The sequence below is a fragment of the Marmota marmota genome, unplaced genomic scaffold (assembly GCF_001458135.2).
Source record: "Marmota marmota marmota unplaced genomic scaffold, marMar, whole genome shotgun sequence".
Taxonomy (NCBI): Eukaryota; Metazoa; Chordata; class Mammalia; order Rodentia; family Sciuridae; genus Marmota; species Marmota marmota.
In genome coordinates, this window is record NW_026000019.1 from 26,910,291 (window position 1) to 26,929,937 (window position 19,647).

The window sequence follows — 19,647 nt, forward strand, 5'->3', positions numbered from 1 at the left end:
GAAGCCTCTTTTTTTTTTTTTTTTTTAATTTGTTCTTTTTGGATATACATAACAATGGAAGGTATTTTGACATGTTATACATATATGGAGTATGACTTCCCATTCTTGTGTTTGTATATGATGTGGAGTTTCGCTGGTTGAGTATTCATACATGATCATAGGAAAGTTATGTCCAAGTCATTCTGATGTCTTTCCTATTCTCATTTCATCTCCCCTCCCTTCATTGCCCTTTGTCTAATACAATAAACTTCTACTCCCCCACCAAAAAAAAAATATATATATATATATATATATGCGCCGCAGTCTGGCTGGGCACAAATAACCGAGCTGCCACGAAGCACTTGTAGGTTCAAACAGCAACTCTTTATTCCCGAACTCTCACCAGCACGCCAGACTGTGGCATATATATATATATATATATATATTCTGACTCAACTAGTAAAATAATGTAGGTTTGAAAATCTGTTAAAAAAAAATAATTATAAGAGTAGACTGGAGAAAAGGAAGTGGGTTAGGAGAAAGGTAGTCATGAAGTCTTTTTATTTGTTTAGTTTTTTTGTTGTTGATGATGTTGTTTTGGTACTGGAGACTGAACCCAGAGGTATTTTACCATTGAGATATCCTGTTTTATTTTTTATTTTGAGACAGGATTTCTCTAAATTTTCCAAACTAGCCTCAAACTTGCAATCCTCTTGCCTCAGACTCCCGAGCCATGTGCCACTGCACCTGGTGCCTTTCATTTTTTAACTCTACATAGTTTTATACTTTCTAAAAATTGTTTTTGTGGTATTTCCACAACTGCATACAAGCATCCCCTGATCAAATCCAACCATACTTTTTCTACTCTACCTGCACCCTTTCCAAACCCCAGTAATCATTATTCTACTTTCATTTATTACTCTGGTAATTAAAAATAAATTAAAACATTAAGATACATAAAAAAGGAAAAGGAACAGCTTCTGCAATCATGAAAGTTAGAATCTTCAGGGCAAAGTTACTAATGGTTACCTTTAAAATCCAATATTTAAATACAAGACAATGATTACAACCTATGGCTCAATTTTCCTCAACAGGCCATGGAAGAAAGTCAAGGAAAAAAAGTTATTAAATAAAAGACATCTTAAAATTAAAAAGTTGAACTCATAGCTGGGCGAAATAGCACACGCCTGTACTTCCAGTGGCTAAGGAAGCAGAGGCTGGAGGATTATAAATTCAAAGCCAGCCTCGGCAATTTAGCAAAGCTCTCAGCAACTTAGGAAACCCTGTCTCAAAAAATAAATAAATAAAAAGGGCTGGGGATGTGGCTCAGTAGTTAAGTGCCCCTGGGTTCAATCCCCAGTACCACACACACACAAAAGCTGATCTTATAGAAGCAGAGAGTCAAAAAGTAGTTACTAGAGGCTGGGAAGGAGAAGGAAGGATGGAGAGATGGTAATTTGGTACAAGGTTATAAGTGGATAAGAGAAATAACTTTTAATGTTCTATAGCACAGTAGGTAATTGTGTTTGATGACAATTAATTGTATAATTTAAAATATCTAGTAGAAAGGATCTTAAATGTTCTCAGCACAAATGATAAATGTTTCAGGTGACAAATATGCCAATAACCCTAATATGATCATTATACATTGTACTGATACATTGAAATATCACACTGTACCCTATAAATATGTACACGATGATGTGTCAACTAAATATGTAAATAATTTTTTGAAGAGAGACAACTTGGATAATTAGACTTAAGTATAGCTGGAGAAGTTCTACCAAATATCCTATAACCATGGAGTCTTCCTTGATACTGGGGAATACCAGTATAACATGCTTTGTTTTGAGTCTTCCTGGTATTCACTATATGGAAATTTGGCTCAGTTTATTTGCAGAATTTATTTTCAACTTCCTAATTCAGGAAGATAAAGTTTAAATTAGCATGTTTCTTTTCTCCTTTATTAACCCAGAAACAAACACAAAAATTAAAATGTCAGAATAACTTTAAATGACGAATATGGGCAAAATGTCAATGGCATATGATGAAGAATGTAGTAAAAACATTTTTAATAATTCAAATGTTTATTTCAGGTGTCTTTTTTGCATATCCTATATAATATGTCTAGTACAGTATGAATTTTTTTAAATAGATAAACTCAGAAATTTATGACATTTTCACAATGAAATATCTTAGTTCAAAAAAGTGGTTATGTAACCGATGTGAATCTGCATTATGTATATAGGGTAAAAATGGGAGTTCATAATCCGCTTGAATCAAATGTATGAAATATGATATGTCAAGAACTTTGTAATGTTTTGAACAACTAATAAAAAAAATAAATAAAAATTAAAAAAAAAAGAATTATCTTAGTTCATTCATTTAACAGTATATGGGTCTCTGGTGATTCCATGATGAAATATCAAATGCTCTAGAGAGTTGTACTGATACCAAATGACAACAAAAGCTTAATATAAAATATATACTAGCTGTCAGATGCTATCCAGAAATAAAATGAGAGTGACCTAAGGTATCTATCAAACCTGTGAAAAAGATACAGAATTTAAGTTAATAATACACTCTTAAAAAAAAAAGTCAACATACGCCCAGTACAGTTACACATGCCTATAATCCTAGCAATTCAGGAAGCTGATGCAAGAGGATCTCAAGCTGAAGGTTAGCCTGGGCAACTTAGTGAGACACTGTCTCAAAATAAAAAAGGGGTGACTCAATGATAGAGCCAATGATATAAGGCTGCATGGGGAAAAAAAGGGCGGGGGAACTCTTTGGAAGTAAGTATTTCACTACATTCTACATAGGTCAGAATATATCTGAGGAAATGCATTCAGACCAGGATATCACCTTCCAACATGTACACTGATCATCAGTGACAAGCACAAAGCCTTTTGTAAGGCTGAACACTGAAGCAAGTCAGTTTGAGAGGAATTGGAGCCGTGAGAGGATTTGAAAACGAAATCATAGGACAAATAGGTCAAGAATTAGGACAGTTAAGTCTGGCTGCAGGCTTGCAGCAGGGAGAGAAAAATAAAGGAAGATAACATAATTAGTTTTAAACACATAATGATTTCTAAGAAGTAAATTTCACTAAAAATTAACCAAAAGCTAAATGAGCATCCACTAAAGTTTCTTATAGCCTAAAAAGAAACTATTTAATCCTGCCATTTTCTTATCACCTTTTTATCCCAAAGTTCTTTAAAGGATAGTCCATACTCACTGTCTTGACTTCCTAAAGTCTTTTCAGGAAAACTGGCAAATGTTGATAATTAATGAAGCTAGACAATGGGTTTAAGTGGGTTTATAACAACTTTCTCTACAGCTTGATAATCTTCATAACTAACTTCATTAATAAAAAAAAGATTATTCACCAGGAATGGTGGCACATGCCTATTATCCCAACTACTGTGGAGGCTGAGGCAGGAGGATCACAAATTTGAGGCTGGCCTTGGCAACTTAGCAAGACCCTATTCAAAATAAAAAATAAAACAGCTGGGTGTTTAGCTCAGTGGTAAAGCACCCCTGGACTCAATCCCCCATACTGCCTAATAACAAAGAGAGAGAAAATTATTCAACTCATAGCTCCTTTCAGTTTTCAACTAACTAAGCTAGACTCCATGTCTTCCCCTAATAAATCTGCTTTTCAAGACTACCATTGACCTGTTAATTATCAAATTCCATTTTCTGCCTCTCCCAAACTCTCAGCAGCATATGATACCATTGCCCAAGACCACCTTGAAATTCTTTTTATCTTAGCTTAAGAAAACCATTTCTTTGATTCTGTCCCTAACCCTGTTTGCTCTGATTTTCTTGTTCTATTGTTCATGTTCTTTTTTGTTTTTTTGGTGGTGCTGGATATTGAACCCAAGGCCTTATGCACACTAGGCAAGCACTCTACCAACTGAGTTATATCCCCAGCCCCTGTTCATGTTCTTATTACTCTCCTTTGTCTACTCATTCTCCTTGGATAATCTCATTTACTCCACTACCACTATCTACCTATGTGTCCATAATAGTAATGTCAGTACTCAGTCACTGTCCCAAACTTCCCATGCTAAAAATAAAAACCGTATTGTCATCATAAACTGTCCATGTTTCTGATTGCTACTTCAGATAACTGTATCACCATTCAGTCTCTTAACATAGAAATTTTGGAATTATCTTTAATTTCCCTTTTTTTCTTCCTTATGTCCTCATTGTACCAGGTATTAAATCTCAGAGTCTGTATCTGAGATAGTTCATCCTTGATAGCCATGGTTCAAGTTTAGACTCTCATTTATTACCTGAAAGAAAGCAATGGTCTCTGCCACTACTCTCCCTTTGATCCAGTCCATTCTCAATATAACCCTCACAGTCATCTCCCAGATACACAAAGCTGATTACATTACCCTCTGCCTAAAAACTTAGGGATGTCTCATTGTATAAAAGTGCCCTTCATTATCTGGCTCCATATATGCCCAAGGGGCTCATGCACACTCCTTGTATCTGTAAGAGACACCAAACTTTTCACTTTTTTCTGAAAACGTCATACCATTTCATCATGGTGCCTTTAAACACGCTGTTTCCCCTATTTGACATGTCTTTCCCACACTTTCCATCTGGAAAACTGGTATTACACTTCAAAGTTCAGATTCCTCATTGGGGATTTCCCTTGTCATTCAATCATTCAACAAAAAATGTGTTGTTACAGTTATCAATATGTCATAAACTGTCACCCTAAGAACCTGCACTCTCATTTATGTTCTTTCAGTACTTTGTTCATACTGCAGTAATTATACTCACCATATTATACCATAGTTACATGTCTCTTCTCCCAGTTAGATCATGATATATTTGAAGGTATGGCTCCTATCCAATTACTCTTTACGTATCCCTACGTATCTAGGATGCTGATTTTGTTCTAAACATATCAGTTTATCTCTAGATTACTACTAGAGCTAAAGAATAACAAACAATGAGTATTCCAATTTTTAGCATTATTATCCAAAACAAATAGCTACATACTTACCTCATGGGGCCATAGTTCAGTATTACAAATGCCAAAACTATCATGACACAGATAGCTCTTCGCTTTGGACTAGGGACTTTAAGCCTCTGGTTCTAAAGGAAATGACCACATGAAATACAATTAAACTACATAATCAATCTCACAAAAAGCATTACCTTAAAGAAAAACTTTCCTCTTTACTAGCTATATGAATGCCTTTTCTTATTTAAAAACAAAAACAAAACTCAAAGTTGAGAAAATAGTTCTTTTCGAAATACTGAAGTAGAGCCTTCCAAGATTTCTTTTCCAAAAGAGAGAAGTCAAAGAGAAACAAATAGAGCAGAGAATTCAATAGTTTTATATTTTCATGAATCCCCAAAGAATTTTGAATCACTTGTGTAGTCTGTCTCCCTGTCTTTAAAATCACTGTTTTCACCAATGCACTGGAGTGTTACCACGTGCTCAGGGGTTAAGATAGAAAAAACAGTATAAGAAATCCCACTGAATAGGTATCTATTTGGTTCAGAACTCCACTGCAGTGGGAAATCCTAAGGCAGCAGATTTTATGAACAGAACTGAGGAGAGATGATTAACCCTGGGAGCAGTATGACAACAGAAGGCAAAAAGCAGTGCAGGTAGACAGAGAAAAGATAACATTTTACTTTATATTTTCTTTTTTAAAAGGGAAGCCCTCATAGGACTATCCAGGAGTCTCAATCTGATTCACTTAGTCAGGAGTATAGAAGGTACTAAGGTAATGAGTTAGGAGAAACCTAAGAAAAGAAGAAGACTTCTAAATAGATTGGGAAGTACAGTTCAAAAGATCATCTTTCAAATTTTATCCTTATTGAAAAATGTTTTTGGACTTATCATACTCTTGTTTTCCTGGCACTATTGTTTTATATCATTTAAGATGTAAAAGTTTATTAATTTATAAGAAAAAACAACTTTAACCCATCTTAGCAGGCTCCATCACACTCACCTCTGATACAACTTCGTCCAATTGCCGTTTCAGTGACCCATTCTCTTTCTTCAGTTGCTCATTTTCTGAAAGGGCAGCCTTTAATCTAGCCTCTAACCCTAGCATATATTCTTTCTTTTTCTTTCGTGACTGACAAGCCGACTCTCGATTTTTTATCATACGTTGTTGCCTCCTTAGCACAGCAATCTAGGAAAAGTTAGGAAAAAATCAGAATATTATGATTTTAGAATCAGATCAAAATAGATTGGGATATATTGATTTAAACAATTATTTTTAAACTACTGTGCTTAAAACTATATCTTAAAACAGCTTTTAAAATGTACTGTTCAAACTAAGTAAATAAAAATCAAAAGATGAAATAAGGCTTCTGGGAACCTAAATGTTAAATAATTTCTTCTGAAGTGTTCCTAAAGCTTATTTATTGATCTTCCAATTTTCTCTTTAGACACTCCCTTAGAAAGTTCCTTTAAATACATAAGCATACATAGTTACTCTTCAGTATTCATGAGGAACTGGTTTCAGAACTCCCCAGTTACCAAAATCTGCAGATACTCAAGACCCTTATATAAAATGGTTTAGTTTCTGCATATAACCTACTCATATCCTCTTGTATATTGTAAACCATCTCTAGATTACTTATTATATCTACTATAATGTGTAAGTAGCCATTGTACCATATTGTTTAGGAAATAATAACAAGGAAAAAAGTCTATATATGTACAACACAGAAGTAATATTTTTCTGAATGTTTTCTATCTCAGTTGATTAAATCAACTGAATATGGAACACAGAGATACAGAGGACCAATGATATATACATCTTTAATCAACATCTCTGTCCCTAAATTAATTGACTATGCTCCAAAGCCATATATCCAATTACTTATAAGACTACTTCTACTTGTAGAATCCATTCAAATTCAATACGTGAAAAGTGAACACATTTCCCTCTACCTAGATTTTTTAAAAATCTATCCATCTTCTATCAATAGTATTTCTCAGAATATAAAGGAGGAAATGATCATTATTATATCTTTTATTCTCTATATTCATTCCCACTCCCAATCCCTCATTTACTCACCAAATAATGTGTGAAATATATGCTAATGACCAACTTTCTTTCAGTAAATATGTGTCTTAGTTATCCCTTCCTATTTCCACTAACATTCTCTTAACACAGGCACTCACTAACTTACCCAGACTACTGAAATAGATGCCTATTTGAATTGTCTTTGGTTTTATCTTGTCCACCAATTCTAAAACAACCCTCCAAATGTTTATCTTACCAATCCATTGCAAAGACAAGCTATTCATACTTCCCAGCTACCCACTCTTATTTTCAAATCCTTCCCTAATGTGATCACTCCCTACCTAAGGATACTTTCTGCCCTAACTATACAACTATTCATGCTATATCCTCTAATCTTCTCATTTAAGGCTACTTAATAATCTCCTCACATGTCTAAATGATTTCTTTATTCATACTGTTTGTTCCTATTTGGGATGTCATCTCCTCTACTGACTTTGTTCTAAGGTCCCTCTAAATTCCAATTATCCTTATTTGATATTTAAATTTTCTCTGAACATCTTATTCCCTTATTATTTGGGAGATACACCAGAACACTCCAATGGTCTCAACTATTTTAAGAATGTTCACTTTACCTAGCTTTTCAACCTGGAAACCAAAACCATGTCTGATACTACTTTTTTTGTTAAATACCCACAATATCTACCATAATAAAAACTAATTGAACCAAGTTATTTTTGTTAAGTTTTCTAAACTAAGTTATAGAAACCATTATAATAACATTAGTCTAATTCAGGGGCGGGGGAATTAAGGGAAAGAGGTAACAAAAATTAAATCCATAAAAAAGCACCAGAGAATAATATTTAAATTGATTAGTGTTAAGTATACAGATGCCTAAAATATTGACGTCTATGTACTTTGGAATGGACTTTAAAAAATAAATATCCTGCTGTGGGGTGTTCCATAACTCAATCAGTAAATTTAAAAATTTCATATCAATTTGTTTTAAAATAGTAACATAATTCCCATCCAAATACATTTCCTAGAAACAGGTATGCCAGAACCAATCATGTGATCTCTCAGCACCAAGTACTGTCAACAAACTCTCAATCATAACCTACAAGAAGAAATGTTATATGAAATATCAAAAAAGGGTGTTTTTTTCTTTTTTAACTTCACAAGTGTGCTAATTATATGATTACAATCATCATCTATAAAAATTTCCCCTGTGTAACAACTATCCAACTATCCCACTCTTCAATAATGTTCTCTCTCTCCCTCTCTCTCTCTCTCTCTCACACACACACACACACACACACACAGCAGTAGCAGCAGCAAGCCATGATGGATTGATTATTCACCAATTTCAAACTATTCTCTGGAAAATACCACTCTGTTCAATCTAATGTTATTTTTAGTTATTGTCATTATTCCTGAGAATGCCAGTGTCCATAATTAATACTTAATAACAGAGTGCTGAAGTACACTGAGCACTGAACAAGTACACAAAAAAGAAGGTTCCAGATGGAAGAGTTCATACTAAAAGTTAGGTCAAAGGCAACCTTTTTTTAAAGGTCACATAACCTATGGAATCTGGGGAGGCATACAGATGGCACACTGTTTAATAAATTTCAAACAAGAATTGGGTATTTCTATAAACAAGAAAAGAACCTGCATATTATGCAATACTAAAGTTTCAAAGGGTGTCAATCCACATGCTTCCTACCAAAAAAAAAAAAAAAAAAAGAACCACTTAAGCACCCTGTTAAACTGTCTCCAATGTGTTGCTTACTAATTTAATCCTACAACAAACACAGGTCTTAACTTGGCCATCATAATTTGGATTAAAAAACAGTAGATTATCTTTGACACCTGAAGTGTGTCATCTTTATTCTTGTATTATATAGCTATCTTTTGACATTTGACTGCTTGACATCAGACATACTGGCTTCAATCTTTTCCTTACCTTGAGATACTTGATAACCATAGGGATATTTTGTGAGCTTGTAGGTACTTGGGAACTGGAGAACAGAAGTGAAGTAAAACCTGAGAGACCAGACCAGGAAGCTCTGAATGATGCTTAGAATAAGACTAAAGCTTCCCTTGAACAGAGTGTGGATACAGAAGCAAGGGAGGACCTCAGAGGTCACAGATTGTCTCAAAAGGACATTGAGATCCTGGGAGGTGGAATATTTCCTGCGAGACCGCCTAGCTAGTAAAGGGCAGGGCTGGGGCTCCTGACTCAAGGGCAGCAAGCTCTTTCCAGTTAAACCTGTAGCACCTTCCAATTCACTCCCAAACGTCTAGAAAACAGGATGAATTTTGTCAAAAATGTCAGGTGAAAATATGACTGTATTATTTTTTAACTTATAAAAGGTGAGTGTTCTTACCATCTTGTGAATTGGCTAAAACAATTGGGCACTTATGCAGCTTAGGGGAGGGTTAGGCAAGGAAACCCTGGAGCCAGGGATGCCTGCTACTGCCATTACTTCTCCCTGCCACAAAGTGTTGCCATGGGACATCCAGCCAACAGTTCAGTGCCCAAACCTGGCCCATGCAGGGCATCCTGGGGTGGGCATAGTCATCTTCTGCTGATGATCTCTTGGGGCCATACTTGGCNTTTTTTTTTTTTTTTTTTTTTTGGTGGGGAGGGGGGAAACAGGGATTGAACTCAAGGGCACTTGACCTCTGAGCCACATCCCCAGCCCTATTTTGTATTTTATTTAGAAACAGGGTCTCACTGAGTTGCTTAGCACCTTGCTTTTGCTGAGGTTGGCTTTGAACTGGAGATCCTCCTGCCTCAGCTTCCCAAGCAGCTGGGATTACAAGCATGCGCCACTGCGCCAGGCTACTCTGTAAATTCTGTTTAGTAAATTGATTTTTGCACATATGATGCATCATAATCATCTCTGGCATGCAATGAGAACAGCACTATAGGATTTTTATTATTTTGATGTTTCATAAAATATTTAAATCATCTCCATTTGTTGAAATTACTACAGTTTTTAAAATTCCTTAAAATAAGCCTCATTATTGGATTTACTGTTAGAGAGTAGAAGGGCCAAGGTTAAAGGTCAGTTCACTCCAAGCCCAAACGTACTTATACAATGGTTCCATGCTGCTTTTTTTTTTAATTGCTTTCATTTTTTAAACACATGACAGTGGAATGCATCACAATTCTTATTACACATATAGACCACAATTTTTCATATCTCTGTTTGTATATAAAGTATGTTGACACCAATTCATGTCTTTTTTTTAAAGAGAGAGAGAGAGAGAGAGAATTTTTTAATATTTATTTATTTATTTTTTAGTTTTTGGCAGACACAACATCTTTGTTTATATGTGGTGCTGAGGATCGAACCCGGGGCCACACACATGCCAGGCGAGTGCGCTACCACTTGAGCCACATCCCCAGCCCCCAATTCATGTCTTCATACCTCTACTTTAGATAATGATATCTATCACATTCTACCATCATTGCTAACTCTCTGCCCCCTCTCTTCCCCTCCCATCCCTCTGCCCTATCTAGAGTTCGTCTATTCATTCCATGTTCCCTCTCTCTAACCCACTATGAGTCAGTCACCTTATATCAGAGAAAACATTCACCATTTATTTTTGGGGGATTGGCTAACTTCACTTAGCATTATCTTCTCCAACTACATCCATTTGCCTGCAAATGCCATGATTTTATTCTCTTTTATTGTTGAGTAATATTCCATTGTGTATATATGCCACATTTTTTAATCCATTCATCTACTGAAGGGCATCTAGGTTGGTTCCACAGTTTAGCTATTGTGAATTGTGCTGCTATAAACATTGATGTGGCTGTGTCCCTATAGTGTGCTGTTTTTAAGTCTTTTGGGTATAGACAGAGGAGAGGGATAGCTGGGTCAAATGGTGGTTCCATCCCAAGTTTTCCAAGGAATCTCCATACTGCTTTCCATATTGGCTGCACCAATTTGCAGTCCCACCAGAATTTATGAGTGTGCCTTTTTCCCTAAATCCTCGCCAACACTTATTGTTGTCTTCATAATAGCTGCCATTCTGACTAAAGTGAGATGAAATCTTTTTTTCTCTCTTTTTTTTTTATTGGTTTAATTTTTAAATACATGACAGCAGAATGCATCACAATTCTTATTACACATATAGAACAACTTTTCATACCTCTGTTTGTATATAAAGTATGTTCACACCAATTAATGTCTTCATACATGTACTTTAGATAATGATGTCTATCATCACGCTGCTTTTAAATAACAAATATAAAGTCTTGCATCAAGCATGGAACTCTAACCTCAATGAACTGTGTAGTTACTTTAATTATGTGCCTGTCTGAAAATAAGAGACATGTGGAACTGATTATATCTGGAAGCTTAATTTCCTGTTAGCAATATGAAAACATAAAATCAATACTCTGACCCATTAATCAATTGACACATCTCCCCTCTAGGCATATCAGATGATTTAACACATACTGAAATGAGCAAACTGCTGGCTAGTCCCTGCTTCTGATCATCCTGCCTTCAGACATCTCTCCCAGCAAGCACTGTGCCTTGGAAAATAAATGAAAGAAAAAACTCCACAGGTAGAAAATATTCTCCCTTGAGTGCCATTGCACTATAAAATGTGGTTTTTTGCTTATTAAACAAGCATTCAGTTGAATATAAGAAACACTTATGTAAAAGGAAAACTTTCACAAATGGATAAGTTACTTTTGAAGGTTGAATCAATTTAAAAGTCAAAGTTCTATATCTGTTACATTTTGGTTTTAATTTTAAAAGCTTCAACTGATAAACAATATTATAATCCTTTTTTTTTTTTTACAAAATATATTATTCAGACCCTTGATTCTGTGATGCTGCTTGTTAGCTAACAAATGAACTTCAAAGAACTGAATGATTGTACGTTAAAGTGATATCAAAACAGGATATTTTAATGCTATGAAATACATTCCAAAGTAAACTTAAGTCAGATCAGGTATTGATAATCTATGGGTGAATCATATAGTAATTACTGGCTTGCTGCACATTTTTCTATCAATCCCAATTCTCATTTGGCTGAATTTTCCCCTCAAAACTGATGGATAAACAAGAAATTTTACCTCTTTGTCACATAAGGCATAAGTAAATAAACTTTAAGTCTCTGTTAAATAAGCCAAAGTAAATTTCCATGCACATTTCTTCTAAATTACATTATGTATATTATTGGGTACCTTAGTAGTAAACACATTTACAGATACATTCTAAAAACCGTGGATAACTAAAATCACTGGCAAATTTAATTTGTGGAAATCTATTTTATTTTATTTTTTTAATATTTATTTTTTTAGGTGTAGATGGACACAATACAATGCCTTTATTTTTATGTGGTGCTAAGAATCGAACCCGGGTCCTGCCTGTGCTAGGTAAGCGCTCTACCACTGAGCTACAATCCCAACCCTGTGGCAATCTATTTTAAATGTTCAAGTAAATATTTTAATTTGACTTCTGTTAAGAATCTTAAGTATACTACTTTTTTCTCATAAACTCATTTATAGCAGAAAAGGGGAAATTTATACTAGCTCCACTCTTCTCAATTTCATGACAGTCAAAATTTTCATTTTACTCTCTCATTTTTTGTGTGTACGTCATATATCAGTATCCATTTACCAAAAATTAAAAAGAAGTTTCACTACTGGCAAACTGAACCATCTACTTTAGCCAAGGAAATAATCTTCACCCTGCAAATTCTTTCCTTCTTTTTTTTTTTTTTAACAAAGAATGCCTTCTGATATGTAGCATAATTCCAGAATGAGAAAAGATAACAAAGTCCTTTCTAAATCTATACTGCCTTATCCAATCTCATCTCTGAATGAAGGGAAAGAATAACTAATAGAGAAGCAAAGGCAGGAGTATGCATCAGACGTTCTTAGGAAAGCCATGCTGTGGGCATAGCCTCTTGAAGAACAGAGGGACCAGAGTCCTATATACAGGAATCATCAAAAGATCCTCAGAACAATATCCTGTACCTTCAGTTTATGACTCCTGTTTCATGTTGTCTTAGTCAATGTGGGGCACTGTGACCGAATGGCCAGAACAACTTAGAGGAGTAGTTTATTTTGAGCTCATAGTTTCAGAAATTCAGTCCATGGTTAGCCCGTTCCATCATTAAGGGACCAAGGTAAAGTAAGCATATCGGCTAAAAAGTAAGGTAAAGGGAAGCTGCTTACCTCATGGCAGCCGAGAATTAGAGGTGAGGTGCAAGGAACAGAATATAAACCCCAACAGCATGCCCCCAGTGACCTACATCGTCCAACCACATTCTACCTATCAACAGTCACCACCTAGTACAGTAGTCCTTTCAAATCCTTAATCCATCAAATGAATTAATCTACAGATTAAGTTACAGCTCTTATAATCTAATCATTTCACATATTTCTACATTGTTTCATGAGCTTTGGGAGGGCATACTTCATATTCAATCCATAATATTTCACCCCTGATTCTCAAAAGCTCATGCCCAACTCACAATGCAAAATATACTTAGTCCATTTCCAAGAGTCCCCATAATCTTAACAGTTTCAGAATTCACAAAAGTCCAAATCCAAAGTATCTCCTCTGAGACTTAAGGCAAACTCTTGGCTATGAGTCCCTGTGAAACTCAAGCGCAAAATAAGAAAAGAAAAATCAAAAGCAAGTTACATATATGCAACATACAGTGGTATAGAGTAAACATTTCAATTCCAAAAGAGAAGAATAGGGGCAAAGAAAGAAGGAATAGGACCTAGCCAAGCGAACATTTCCTATAGCTCCATCTCCAACTCATGGTGGTGGGATGTGATCTTCAAAGAGAATGGGCCGTCCCCTGCCCCACCCCTGCCCCTTTGGCCTTGCTGGTTGCTGCTCATGTGGGCTTTCTTTTAGCCTGATTCTATCCACAGCTAGTGGTTTCCTCAGCATAAGTTTCATGTTACTGGCATTTCTTAATTTTGGAAGTCTCTATTGCAGTTTGGCTTCCTTTTCATATCTTCACACATCACCCTCTCAGAGGCTGCCTGCAGGGATTTTGGCCCTGCCAAAATTTGCCTGACCTCCCAGGCCTTTCTTTGAAATATTGGTGGAAGCCTCCATGACCCCCTAACTCCAGTGTCCTACATTTCCACAGAATCAGTACAACAAGGATGATGCTCCTGTGGCCAGTTCCAATAGTAACCAGGCCTTCTTGGACTGTGCTTGGTGGTCTCTAAATAGCTGGGTGATTAAGCATGATGAAACAACTTCCTAAGAACCTCAGATGGAGAAGGGACCCCCCAAGATCTCTTAAATGAATTTTCACTTCTACACCACTAAACCTGCAATGAATGGGTGGGGTTTTGCAGACTTTGAAATTCCCTCAAGGCATCTTTCCTATTGTCTCTGTGCAAAAGTACTTAACTTCTCTTTAGAGGTGGAAATCTCTTCATCTTTGGCCCCAATTTTACACTCACTTTTCTGGCCAGACTCTGCTTTCTGCTGCTCTCACAATAAACCCTATTAAAAGCTGCCAGCAATATCCATGACTGAATACTGTGCTGCCTTAAATTTCCTCTGCCAGAATATTAGTCCATCACCTTTAAACACTGCCTAACACAAAGTCTTAGGACATGGGCAAAATGCAGGCAACTTCTTTATCAGAATGTAACACAAATGGCCTCTAGTCCAATATCCAATAGAATTCTCATTTCTCTCTCACACATCTCAACATTCCCATGAGCTCTCTAGTCATATAAGCTCCCATCAAAATAAGCACTCAGCTCTGCTTACAATATTCTAAAGCTTCTCTAGCCTACATCTTCAAACTTTTTCAAATTCATCCTCCAAACCAGTTCCAATTTCTGTGTTAGTCAGCTTAATATCCCTGTGCCCAAAATACCTTGCCAAAACAACTGGGAGGAAGAAAAGTATATTTTGAGCTTGCAGTTTCAGAGGCTTAGTCCATAGTCAGCTGGTTTCATTGCACTGGGCCCAAGATGAGGTTGAACATCATAGCAGAAGAGCACCACAGAACTGCTCACCTCTTGGTGGCAGTGAAGCAGAGAGATGGCAAGAAACAAGGGACACAATATGAAACTCAAGGGCATGCCCCAGTAACCTACTTCCTCCAGACATGCCTTCGCCTGTCAACACTTACTACCCAGTAGTCCTTTCAAATCATTAATCCATCAAATGGATTAATTCACCAATTAAGCTAAAGCACTCATAATCTAATCATTTCATATACTGCTATATTTGTCTCATCAGTTTTTGGTGGCTACCTCATATTCAAACCATATAACATATTATCCCTAGAAATAATGGTTATAACTCTGTAAAAATATAATAGTCCCCCCTACATAGTTTCCGTTATCTATAGCCACTACAGCCTAAAAATACTAAATGGAAAGTTCCAGAAAAAAACAGCGCTTCTCTGAGTAGTGTGATGAAATCTCATGCCACCCAAGATGTAAATCTTCACTATCTACATCACCTACTCATTAATCACTTAGCGGCCATGTGTGTTCTGATTGACTATCATGGGATGGCAGTGCTTGAGTTCAAGTAACCGCTATTTTACTTATCAACAGCCTCAAAACATAAGAATAGAGATGCTGGCAATTTTATTATAGTATATTATTATAATCATTCTATTTTATTATTGTTGTTCTTAATCTCCTACTATGCCTACTTTAAAAATTAAACTTTATCATAGGTAAGTATGTATAAGAGAAACAAAATATACATAGCATAGCATTCAGTACTGCTATGATTTCAGGCATCCACTAGAGATCTTGAAACATATCCCCCACAGATTAGGGGAGACTACTGTACTGGTAATTAAGTCATTAAATGACAATGCTGGAAATCAGGAATCTTTAATATTTGACCTAGCATTTCAGGGAATTGAAAGAGCTTGAAAAAAATCACTTCTCCTCCTTGGATTTATTTACACATTATAAAAAGAGAGAATTACACCAGAATAGTGCTTTTGAAACTATATCCCAATATCAGGATCAATTTAATGAATCACTATACCCTTAAAATTTTTGACAGAAAAGCATAGGATAAAATCTATTTTAAAATGTTTTATATTTAGTGAGAGCTCAGATTAACAGTAAGTTTTATCTGACATCTGTAAGTTTTATCTGACAATACCAAACTGTTCAAATAAGGTCACTTTATATAAAACTTTGGCCTTCATGACGTAAAACTATCTGCTGCCTTAATTTTTAAAAACCGAGTCTTATGACTACCTTAATTTTTATACATAAGGAGACTACATTTGTAAAGGGAGGGAAAAGGGAGCAGCAAGTTTCAGGACTTAGACAATCTGAAATGTCCACTTATCAATAGCCTCAAAACATAAGACTAGAGATGCATCATGGCTACGGGAAAGCCCCATAATGGAATACAGAGTGGATATCAGCACTGGACTGAGAAAAGATCAAGACTGAATTCTAACTCTATTATAATAGGTCAAGTGATTGAGGAAAGGATAAAATAAGTGACAGACATAAAGATTCTTTGTAAGCTATACTATAGCATAAAAATGTAGTTTCAGTAAAAAGAAATATCCTGCAGCTAGAAAATTAACAATGAGAAAAAGTAACTCCACCAACAATGCACCTCATAGCCAATCTGAAAAACTGTATAAGTAAAGCAATATCTACCCCCATTCCAGCTCCTATTTTCAGATTTAAATTTTTTTCCTATGACTAAAAAAAAAACAAAACAGAACAATTAATCATAGTCATTTCAGAAGCAGAAAAAGAGTTATAAGAGTAAAACTCTAGCTGGACATATTTGGTACATGCCAGTAACCCCAGCTACTCAGGAGGCTGAAGCAGGAAGATTGCAAATTCAAGCCCAGCTTGGGCAACTCAGCAATATCCTCTTTGAATATGGGAACAAAATGCGGGGGAGCTGGGGATCTAGTTATGTAGAGCAACCCTAGGTTCAATCCCTAGTATAGCTAAAAAAGGGGAGGGGGGAGTAAAACTCTCCTCTGAGATCCTGCAGTGTGTACCTTATTCTGTATTCATTAGGCCCTGATTCACCTCAAGGGGTTGTTAAGAGGTTAGAGGAATTATTTTCAAGCTATGTTCTCAGAAAAGTTCCTGGCACATAATACTTTATCAATACCAGCCTTCTTAGCAATTTGACCTTGGTTAAATCACTTAACCAATTAATTTCTTCAATGGTAAAATGCAAATAAACAATGCCACTTCAAATAGATTTTGTAAGAAACAAATAGGACTATATGAAAACAAGAAGGGTCAATGTCCAAAAAGATAAAAGACTATGAAAATGTTTCAGATGAAAGGAGGTTGAAGAAACATAACAACTAGATATAATATCTCACCACACATTGGATCCTGTACTAGAAGGGGGCAAAATTCAATAAAAAATATTTTAGATCAACTGACAAAATAATATTATTGAGAATTGACTGAAGTATTTTATCAATGTAAACTGATGATGACTGTGCTGTGGTTGTATGAGATAATATCCTTTCTTAGGAAATACACATTAAAATATTTATGAGTAAAGGATTATAAAGACGTGTTGCTTAACCTACAGTGGTTCCAGAAAAGGGTAAAAATCTAGCTGGACATATTTGGTACATGCCAGTAACCCCAGCTGGCATGTGTGTGCTCATGTGTGTGTGTATAAATGATGGACAGGTAGGCAGATGGATAGATAGCAAGCAAATAAGATGAAATACTAAAATATGAATCTAGCTCTTTAGCTAGATGGGTGTTCCCTGTACTATTTTTGCTTCTGCAAGTTTTTTTAAATGTAAAATTATAACCAAATATAAATTGTCTCACAGAGAGAGAGAGCACTACAGTGCACACAGGACACTGGGGAGTTATAAAAAAGGCATTTTCTTTGTGATTTATCTATTTATAAATTTTGTCCATTGATTATTGGGTTAACTTGCATTTTTCTCACTGATTTATAAATATTTTCCTTTAGAACTCAAAATCACAGGAGGTAAGAGCCACAGAAAATTTAAACCATAACACTTTTAATCCTAGAATATTATTTATTTTCCCAGTCCTGAAGGTTAAAACTAGTGATTTTCTATCACTAAGCTACATCTCCAGGCTTAGCTGTGATCCTCCAGCCTCAACTTATCAAGTAACTGAAATTATAGGCATGTTCCACTGTGCTTGAATAACATTCTTTAACAACCTCTAACCAGTCAAATTCTCCTCTGTTAACAATATTCTTTCACATAGTTATATAACAGTAATCTTTCAGAGGACATACCCTTCGAAAGATATAGCCACTGATACTTTCATTTTTAAAATTTCCATTCTTCTTTATGATATACCTATTTATATATTTTCCATTGATTATTGAGTTAACCTGAATTTTTCTAATTTATAAATACTTTTTATTTATTTAAAAAAATGGCTTTAGGTAGACCAGAAAAAGTTATATATGAATGGTCAAAGTAACATTATTCAAAATAGCAAAAAAATGGAAGTAGATTCTTGGGATCCATCTCATCTATTTCTCCTGTTCTCAGGAAGCCCATGTTGCTTTACCAAGCAAGTGTTGGAAGATCCTTAGGGAAAATATTAGATACCCTGAAAGCCAGGAAATGAACTTAACTACAAGATTATACCTGGTCAGGAACTGTGAAGAACAATATCAAGTTTTTTGCTTTTCAAAGGGTTAAATAGTACATGGTTTGGCTCTGAAGTGACTTTAGTAAATAAGGTTCAGTGGCTTCTCTCAAATGGTGTTGATACTGGGATCAGCAAAGGCCCAACGCCAGGTTAAAACATCAATACCCAGATAATTGCCCAACCCAAGTCTCTTAAGAGAAAAAAGATCACAAAGCAGTCCCTTGCTTAAAAGAAAAGGTGATAACCATCAACATATGGGTAGACATACAAGCAATATGAAAAAGCAAGGGAACAAACCACCCAACAACCCATAACACTGAGCCCACTAACACAACAATGGAAGAAATGTCAGAGAAAAAATTTAGAAAGTTCATAGTTAAAATGTTCAACAAGCTAAAAGAAGACATAAGAAGTGAAATTAGAGAGAAAATATAGGAAGTGAAAGATCCCTTCAATAGAAATAAGGACTGAAAAAGAAACAAAAATCCTACAAATGAAAGACTCAATAAACCAAATTAAATATTCAATAGAAAGCTGGGCACAGTGGTGCACTCCTGTAATCCCAGCAGCTCAGGAGGCTGAGGCAGGAGGATCTTGAGTTCAAATCCAGCCTCAGCTATGGCAAGGTGTTTAGCAGCTCAGTGAGACCTTGTCTCTAAATAAAATACAAAATAAGATTGGGATGGGACTCAGTGGCCTAGTGCCCCTGAGTTCAATTCCTTGTACTCTACCTGCCCCCCCCAAAAAAAATTCAACAGAAAGCATCACCAATAAATTAGACCACTTTGGAAAAAGATTTTCAGACCTTGAGGACAAAGTATATAATCTTAAAGATATATAATCTTAAAGATAGAGTTGACCAAAAAGAAAAAAAGATAAAGAGACCATGAGCAGAATATTTAAGAAATCTAGGACAACATAAAAAAAAAAAAAATTTTTAAAACACTGAGGTAGATGAAGCCTCCAAAATACAAACTAAAGGAATACACAGTCTTTTCAATAAAATAATATTAGAAA

The 19,647-nt window shown here is 35.5% G+C and overlaps 1 protein-coding gene across 3 annotated transcripts in view; it reads right to left on the minus strand.

Moving 5' to 3' along the window:
* Atf6 (activating transcription factor 6) overlaps window positions 1–19,647 on the minus strand; it is a 243,737-nt gene that overhangs the window by 175,931 nt on the left and 48,159 nt on the right. For all 3 annotated transcript variants that reach the window (XM_015491921.2, XM_048810137.1, XM_048810138.1), the window contains exons 8-9: window positions 5,967–6,152; window positions 5,006–5,097 (exon numbers count right to left, since the gene is read on the minus strand). In XM_015491921.2, coding sequence (XP_015347407.1) covers window positions 5,006–5,097; window positions 5,967–6,152 — 278 coding nt within the window. The remainder of the gene's footprint in view (window positions 1–5,005; window positions 5,098–5,966; window positions 6,153–19,647) is intronic.